This window comes from Prinia subflava, chromosome 4 (genome assembly GCF_021018805.1).
Source record: "Prinia subflava isolate CZ2003 ecotype Zambia chromosome 4, Cam_Psub_1.2, whole genome shotgun sequence".
NCBI lineage: Eukaryota > Metazoa > Chordata > Aves > Passeriformes > Cisticolidae > Prinia > Prinia subflava.
The window spans coordinates 7,641,732-7,650,883 of record NC_086250.1 but is presented as its reverse complement, the minus strand read 5'-3'; the positions used below and the strand labels follow the sequence as shown (position 1 = coordinate 7,650,883).

At 42.8% G+C, this 9,152-nt stretch overlaps 1 protein-coding gene across 2 annotated transcripts in view; it reads right to left on the bottom strand.

Moving 5' to 3' along the window:
* Positions 1–225: 225 nt before the first annotated feature.
* Positions 226–9,152, bottom strand: part of ETV6 (ETS variant transcription factor 6) — a 123,030-nt gene continuing 114,103 nt past the window's right edge. For both annotated transcript variants that reach the window (XM_063395332.1, XM_063395330.1), the window contains 3 exons: positions 6,323–6,465; positions 3,908–4,008; positions 226–682 (listed from right to left, as the gene is read on the bottom strand). In XM_063395332.1, the coding sequence (XP_063251402.1) occupies positions 577–682; positions 3,908–4,008; positions 6,323–6,465 (350 nt within the window). In that variant the 3' untranslated portion in view covers positions 226–576. The remainder of the gene's footprint in view (positions 683–3,907; positions 4,009–6,322; positions 6,466–9,152) is intronic.

Genomic DNA, 9,152 nt, shown 5'->3' with positions numbered 1-9,152 from the left:
ACAGGTATGTGTGAGAAATTCTTTTGGTAGCTTCAACACATTTCCCAGTGGCAGCACGTATAAATTGATCCAAGCAAACTGGAAGCCTTGAGCAAATCCCTTCTGTGTTGCTATTGTTTATGCGGTGTTGTGTCATGAGACTTGCACAGAAAATAAGAGCACTCTATTTCCATAGGAAAGCCTTCCAAAAACAAAAAACCAAAAAAGAAGAAGCATAATCTGATGTCTTGTCCTATGTGAGATAAGGAAAGTCAAACTGCATGTTTATTAGGGAAAAAAAAATGACAAAAAACCCCCAAAACTGAAACAAACCAAAAAGAAAGAAAAAACTCAAGGGAGACTTTGTAGGAACAGTGAAGTAGTGCATAAGTCCAGGCTTTCTCCCCTTTGCTTTCCTGCCAGCACCACTTCTGCCTGTTAGTTTGTTTTGTTAAGGTGCTTCAGGTCCTGCGTGGTCTTCAAGCTAAGCGGCGACCTCAAGTACTGCTCCTGTGTTGTTGCTCCCCTCCCAAACCGTGCCGGCCGTCGGGCAGATGTTTCTCCCCTGGACCCACAGAGGTGGTGCACCTGTTTCCTTCAGCACTCGTCTTCCTGGTATATTTGTTCATCCAGTTCCTGGGATTCAAGGTGCTCGAGGCGGTCTGTCCGGCCACTCATGATCTCGTCTGGGGTCTTCATGAACCTGCAAAACAGAGAAAGGGCCGCATTTCTCAGGGGTCTCAGCTTTTACCTTCTTCAAGTTGTTGAGACCTCTGAGCTCTACACAGCTCCCAAGATAATCTTTGCTGTATCCTCCCAAAGCCTTAGTATTTTGCAGCTTCTCCCCAGGTGTCTTCCCTCCTCCATACCTTGAAAGGAAACAAAAAAATCACTGGCATTTACCCCGGCTTCTTGAAAGCCCAAATTTGAACCAAGCCCCATAGTTTTTTCCAAAGAATAGTATTTGCTTTTTCTCCCTCATATTGTTTGCTGTTGTCATGTCAGATGACAGCTTGGCCCAGGTACACTCATGTGTGGTGTCTGGTGAGAGAGACATGAAAGGTCTTTATGATCAGCATATTTCAAAGCACAAGCCCTTGCAAGGTGTGGGGAGGCACAGGGCTACTGGTTTGTGCAGGCCTGCGTGTAGCTGAGTGAGAAGAACATGAAACACCAAAGGAATAAAGGGGGAAAAAGCCCAGGTCCAAGTCAGAACAAGTTCCAGCAAATGGAAAAAGCCCTAAAGGTAAAAGGTTTTGGGCTAGGGAACTGTAAGCAAGGACAGTCTCTTCCTGTGTGATTGTAGCAAGTGTGACTGCAGTGAGGCAGCATCCTCTGTAATGAATGCCATGGCTCCCAGCACCAGCATCTCAAGGCAGTAAGTCTGCAGGGTGCTGGAGACAGAAACTGCCTCTGGGGAGGCATGGCAGCAGCAGGAAATGAGAAAGGACATCCACCAGCCTGCAGTTTAATTCTGCAGTCTTGGTTTTTGCCAGGATGCTTTTGTGTATTACTGCACAGAGGAAGCACAGAAAGATTCTGTTTTTTCCTTTTCAATTTAATGGTGTAGGAAGACAGAGTGGCATAGGAAGGATGAAATCCTGGTTTCAACACAAATCAGTTTCCCAACTGCCAAGCACTTCTGGAGAAATTAGGATGAAAGATGTTTATGCTGGAAGTGGTACAAAATTTCACAGTCTTTCATTAACAACGTACTGGTTAACATGCAGCTTTAAGAAATGTGTTAATTGTAAGAGCTGATTTTACTTCAGGTTGATGACGTGCTCAGTATCCTTGCCCCAGTGAAAACAAAACCAACCAACAGCAGCCTCGTTACTATCACTGACTCAGAATGCTCACTGCTGGAGCCTCTCAGCAAACACACAGCATAGCCTGGAACTAACCTTTTGCCATCCCTTCTAATTTTGGAAATCATGTGCATATATGCATTTAGGGAAAGAAAAAAAAAAAAGAAGGGCTATGACTCACTGCTGTGTCACTGCTGGAAAAATGCTGCTGCTACAAACGGTGTTACGGTGGTGAAAAACTCATATGCAGGAGTGGTGAATCAGTGCCTGGCTACACACTGAGAATGCCCCAAAGCCCACGGCCAGACTGTGCCCTGATTTAAACCCTGTGACTGTCTTGTTGATCTTGCATGAGGATGAAATCAAAACACAGAGTGGTCCCACTGCCCTCCTCCTCTCCATGTGGGGCATGGGCCGATGTGAGCTGCACTGCAGGATTTTGGGTATTCCTTCTGCTCTGTGCCTTAAGTCACATCAAGAAAACCACAGTGTGGGTATTTCTAATAGCATTTCATTATATTAAAAACAAAACAAAACAAAAAACAAAACCAAACAAAAAACAACCCAACCTAGAACTGCATGAAAATTAAGAAATACTATCTGTGACCTATTTTATTGTGAAGACACCCAGCCAGCCTATTAGAAATCTTTTTTCTAACTCCCTCTTACTTAAAGCTCCATACAGATATCTGCAGATGACAACTGCCTGCACGTTTAGTCGTATTGCCTATTATTTCAGTGCTTGTGAGGAATAGCCAAGAAAGGCACATTAATGACTTGATTTTTTGCAGCTGTTCTTTTTCTCTTCAGATATAAATAGGTCTAAGAAAACAACATCAAAAAGTTTTTATTGGGAATTGTGCAAAGAAATGTTTTGCTGGTTTTTTTTTCCTAGTTTCCAAAGGAAATGAAGTTTATATAGCTCAAGTTTTATGCTCTCTGGTGACCTTTGAATCTGTTGGTCAGTTTGGCCAAGTCTTTCAGAGGAACTGAGGTCTCCAAGAGCATTAAGTTACAATGGTTTTGAGAAACGAGGCAGCCTGGGAGGCAGCCTGGTTGAGAAGAGATGGACTCCTGTTTTGTGTATGTCCCTACTGAAGGGAAGGCTTCAAGAGAAGCATGTTCAGTGTTCAGCATCAGGAATTCCCCCAGGGCAATGCATTCTTTACACAAGATCACAGAGATACAGGCACCTTTGGTACTGATGGAGCAACCTTGTCTTAACTTTCCACCAGAAAAAAAAGTTAGTACTGAGCACTTGACTTTGCCCATGACTGCTTCTTTCCTTCACTCTCCTTCCCATATCTATGTTTCCTTCTAAGAGCTAACATCAACAAGTCATCCCACAGAACCCTTTTCAGCTGAAGACAGTTTGAATGCTAATGCAGTTCTGTTAGCTATTTAAGAAAACAAATTCCAGGATTGCCTTCCTATTGCTATCACTTCCAAGCACGCTGCTAGATGCAGGCCACTGACAGCAAAGCAGTCTTTGTGTGAGTTCAGTGCTCTGAGGGTCAGACATGCACTAGGATTTGCTGGTGTGGTCTGAAGAGAACTGGAGTGCTCTCACTCTGTGCCATCTGCACTAAAGTTTGTACAGGTAGTTCCCTGCTTTACTGCTGTTTCAGGCTGTTTCCTAAATTCTTGATTGTATCATTCAATCTGATGGGTTGGGTTTTATGAACAGCTCTTGCAACTCCCTCTCTTCCTTGAAGGCAGCACCCAAGACAAGGTCATCACGTGCTTCTCTTCTTCGATGCCCTTGAGGAAATGCCTCATCCCTGCTCAGCTTTCACTGGCAGCTGTGTTTCAGAAGTCCATTTCGAGTAGGTTTTCCAGCAGTTTGGCTGAATCACTTATCTTAAACAATGGCACAGCCTCCACAAAGCAATGAAAAGACTTCTATTGTCTCCACTGATCACTGAGACAGGCCAGTGCTTTTGTGAATTGGTGTGGCTGCCTTGAAAGCTGGGAAGCACTGCTCTAGACAGCTTTTACCAATGTATGGCCATCTTCACTTGTGTTATAACTGTGGCAATGAGGTATCCCACACACAGTTCTATCCTGCATCCTCAAAAACTAATTGTCCATAGAAAGAAATGACCAAGAAAGAAAATTACCTGAACAAAAGCCTTTGTCCTGGCTCCTTCCGGATAATATTTAGTTTGTAGTAGTGGCGTAGGGCTCTGGACATTTTCTCATAGGTCATATTTGTTCTGTTCTGTTTTTTTCAAAAGAAAAAAGGAAAAGAAGTGGTGAGATGATTCATTAAAACCTTCCTAAGCCCCAAAATGAGTTGTAGAACTATCACAGCTACCTAAAGCAACCAAGACAGTTCAAGAAATTACAGGTACTTTTTTTTGCTGTTTGCAGGCCTGTTCTGCCCCCACAGCCCTCATCACCGAGGTTTTGTTGGTCTCTTTCCACGCAGGGCAGTTTAAGCAAGGAGTCTAACAAAAATTCCAAGCAAGGTTTTTCTACAGCTTCTTGGAACACAGATTACAAAAGACTTAATTAACTACAAGAGAAGACATTAGGTGGAGGGAGATACTCATGCCAAGTGGGATGTGACAGGCCCGTTCTTAATGCAAACACCTTTTGTAAAAGCCTGGGAGTAGTGGCTAATAGGCTGAATCTGTCAGGAATCCCTGCTTGGAGCACTGTTCCTGCGGGATTCCCCTCCATTAACTAGTTCATGCTCACAGAGCACTGTGGGGACTGACAGCCTGTTTCTCCTCTTGTTACACACGTGTAAATCAAGAAGCCAGTTGGGTTGTACATCTGCTTCTGTGACAGATCCTCCCCTTCACTCTGGGAGCTGTTGGCCCCAAGGGCCATGGCCAGAGCACTGAGGTATACTGAAGTGTGAGATGATTCATTTAAACCTTCCTAAGCCCCCAAAGGAGATGGCCCTGCTGAAGCTGAGTATCACAAGGCAGAAGTGATGGCCACTGGCAGAGCTGTACATGGGCAGCCCCCCAGCAGGATCAGCCCCCTATGTTATGTCTACATGAAGAGCATTTTTCTGGTCCAAGGAGCAGTGGTTTCTGTCTGGCACAGACTCCCAGCAGAGAGCTGTGTGTGCACGAGTGTAAACAGCCGTCTCGCCACGGGCAAATAACACCAAACCAGTAGAAGCATGTTTTTGTTCTGGGAGCCTCCATGTCAGGAGTTTGGCTTCATCAAAGGAGACTAATCCACCTGCCTAAAATGCCAGTAAGGGCAGACTCCCTCTTCTTGCCCTCACTACAATAACTCTGCTAAGGGAGGCCACATCAAGAGTTCCTGTGGCAATGAAACATTAACAGGGACAAAGTTTTCCCTGCAAAATCTAGACTCCTCATTGGGAACCTCTCTCACATACTGTGTGTGCTTCTTCCATTTCTTATGTGCTGCAAGGTCACTTTGTTGCCCAAGTGGCCAATGGTCTGAAGGAGCTTCAGTTTCAGACACACAGCATGAGATATCATGGCATGGCCCAATTATTGCAGGTTGGCTAAGTTGGTAAGTCTCATAAAATTCCCATTAGTCCGTATCTCCAGCAGGTTCAGAACCACACGGATGACAGCACAACCCTCCTTTGGTGTGTCAGCTACTCCTCCCAGTTTTGTGTTGTCTGAGAATCTGTCCCATCATCCAGGTCATTAAGGGGCATACAGTACTGCCCCCAGAATCATCCCTGGGGTAAAATGATTAGTGACTGGATTTTGTGCCATTGATCACCATCTTTTCAGCTCAGCAGATCAGGCAGTTTTCAGTCTACCTCACTGTATTCTTGTCTATGTCATACTTGATTAGTCTGTCTTTGAAGCTGCTATGAGACAGTCTCAAAAGCCTTTCTAAAATCAAGATAAGCTATATCCACCATTCTCCCTGAATCCACTGAGCCAATCATTTTGTTGTAGATGGATATCACAGTGCTTATGATTTCCCTTTTGTAAATCCATGCTGACTATTCATACATTCATATGAATATACTTATACACATATACAGAAATATCTATACATAACTCAGCCCCAAACTGTAAAAAATCAGTAATGGCTTTCCACAGAATAAAGCAGGAACTGCCCTCTCAGAAGGAAGTACATAATCCTGCAGCATTTGGTGTCTGTTCCAGGGCAGCATGTGGAATCTGGGAGTTGCTGCAGACAGGAACACAGAAAGCTCCTGCTCTGTAGTACAGAGCTCCTTGTAAACTGCATCTCATCAGAGTATCTTCAGCATCAGGTTTCAAGAAGAAATAAGATGCCTTGAGAGAGAAGGACTTAATTCCTGCACTCCTTGTAATTTTATAATTACATGCATTTATAACTAAAGACCTTTAAACCAAACCAACAAGTTCTCTGTTTGAAAAATAGGTTTTAGTGCTTCAGGATGGATGCTTTGTACTTCTAGGGTACATAGAATAAAAGATTACAGTTTTCCACCAGTAATTTATAAGCCATCCTTTCTTCTTTCTCCCCATTTATAACTGAATCCTTTGATGCTACAAGAGGCAAAGTGCTGCAGGAGTAAAACTGCATTGCTTCCTTACCTTGTGGTTTCCCCACAGACGGGCCAGCCCGTTGGGATCCACTATCCGAAATATTTTGGATTCCTTATCTTCCCATCGGATGAAATTTTCGTACCGGCTGTCAGAAAGCAGCTGATAAACATAATCCCAAAGCAACCTACAGTCTGTGAAGACAGAAGCAAGAAAATAATTACTTTTCCTCTTTTTTCTTGGGATTAATTCTGGAAACTTTTTGGGTGAATATGTAGTGAAAGGACAGTTGGGATCAGGGCTGAAACAGCTGCTGTGACCTGAAATGAAAATGGCTTGGCTGGTACCAAGTAATGTTTGCCAAATGGACTGGAATATACTCCTGATGCATCCCAGTTCTCCTGACATTGACAGAGCATCTCCATCTCAGCAGAAGCTGTGTGAGGTGACCTGCTGGTCTTAATTGTGTGTTTATGGTTGTACTGAAGCACATAAAGCTCACACTGTTGGCCCGGATGCTGTGGCTGGCTGTTTCAAGTGGAGAAATCACGAATCCTGCAACCTGCTCTCCCTACTCGAGGCTGCCCCTTTCTGTGCTAACATGTGAGTCTAAAGCAATATTATAGCTTTCCTTTGTAGACCCCATGTGACATAAAACTGACAGCTTCTCCCATTTCCAATTTGATTTTTTGTTTTACTTTTCAAGGTTCCTGAAAAGAAACAACACCTAAGTATTATAATTACTTGAGTGCTATTGAGAGGTTAAATACTTTCTATTTGGATAATTGAATTCAAATTTCCTCTTGGCAAACACTCCTTAGGTCGCTAATTAAAGGTCTAACAGACACTTAAGTTTTAGTTTAGTGTTTTTCAGTTTCATGGCAGTCTCTTGAGACTGAGGAAGCCAAGAGCTGAGCTGCTCCTACTTCCTGTTTGCAATGTGTGTGTGTGCAGCACAGAATAACTGGGAATATGGAAAATGGAATGTGAATTGTACAGAGCTGGGGATACTGCTGCTGTCAGAAACAACAGGGTTTTCACAGCTCAGCTATCCAGATTTCTAAGGTAGCTGTGGGGTTGCATTTTACTTTGAAAGCTATACCAGCCTCTGAGAAACGCCTTGTTAAGAGTTGTTCAAGGGATGGCAACCAAAGAAATCCAGTTTCTAAATGCTAAAATGGATTCTTGTCAGCCTGTCTTTCTATTCCTGTCTGTCTGTCTGGGGCTGGCACATGTTACAATGGGGATGATGACATGAGAAGATAGAATACTTTTTGAGAAAGGATATGAATAACATGTTTAGTGAGCACACCCAAAATGGATAGAGATTTTAACGTTATTTTTCCACTTTCAAACTGCAAAGAGTGTCTCTGACACCAGTACTGTCTCCAAAACCAGAGCTTAGTTTGCCAGTGCCCTTGCTTTAGTCTCTCCCTGTCAGTCCTACAAAGAATGAAGCAGTTTGTTTTGAAGAGATGACATCTGGCAAAAACTGCAGGTTCCCATTCTAGCTGAAACCTACCTTGATGGTCACCTCATCCATGACATCTACAAGAGGGGGAGTGTGAAAGGCAAGAGACGAGATTTTTGGCTGGAAAAACCTTTTTCCATTAACATTTTTTACAGAAAAACATTTTCCACAGAAGAATGTCCATCCCCATTTGAGATTTTCTAGGTTTTAATTTAAAAAATGAAACCTGGGCACAAGTTTCCCTAGGCTAAGTGAGAGGTCTGAAAACTAAGGCTGAAGGCTACCACTTGAACTTCTGTCATCTCCTCTCTCACAAATTCACAAAGTACAATTCTTACATTGCCTTTCTGTCAATGTTTTTGTACACACACAGACACACGTTAGAAAAAAGCTTATTTTCTAGACTTCATTTATGATTCAAGGGAGATTATACTGCTCTTCTGGTTTGTACTCTTTAATATGGTGGGAGGTTTTCAGATAAAAGGGTGGCAAGGCCCCACTTAGATGGTTCGTTGACACACATGCAATTCATTCCAGAACCCTTTCAATGCAAGAAATGTATAGAAAATGTCTTTTTTAGTGCAAGAGTCCTTGGGGTCAGCTGGAGGGATGGTGCTCCTGCAGAGGCCAGTCAATGTCAGGCTTGGTCATATTCCTGAATATTCAACTAAGGGCAGACAACCTCCAATTACAGCACCTTATAGCTCATATTTACAGTTCTGCAGAGATACAATTTACATTCCTCTTTACTTTCACCTCATTATTTGCAATAGGCAATGTTATTTTTAATCTCTCTCACTCACATTCAGACACACACCCTTGGCTCCCTTCTACACAAAACCAAAGAAACACACAGAAAAATCAACCTGAGATGTCTAGGTGAAAACAAAGAGAGCTTCAGATGCTAAGAAGAGGTAGGATTCAAGTGTAGATTTATTTTTTTATTGTTCACTTAGTTTTTAGGATGGATTCAGGCTAAGCTTGAATATAAATACACCTCAAATGAGAAGAACTCAGATCTGCATCTTGAGATCTTCACAAGAAAAATCATAAGTGATGAAGGGCCCCATCCCATATTCTCAACTGACAGAGCTGCTCAGACTTGCAGAGGTATTAAGAGGCTGGTGGAATTTGCAAAAAAAACCCCAACCACCCAAGTATCTGAGACTGCTGTTTGCTTCAACAGTAAATCCAAAAAGCCTTGAAAACTCTGGTTCCTACAACCACTTAAAAACTTGATTTCAAATAATTTGTCTGTCTATCAGCAAATTTAGATATATGACTCAGTTGCAGTAATTTACTGAGCATCAGGGCAACTGTGGTAACTGTGTCTCAAGCCACTGCAAATAAGAAATAAAAAGCACTAAGCACCAGTAGAGAAGATTCAAGCTCACTGCATTTCTTCTCCCC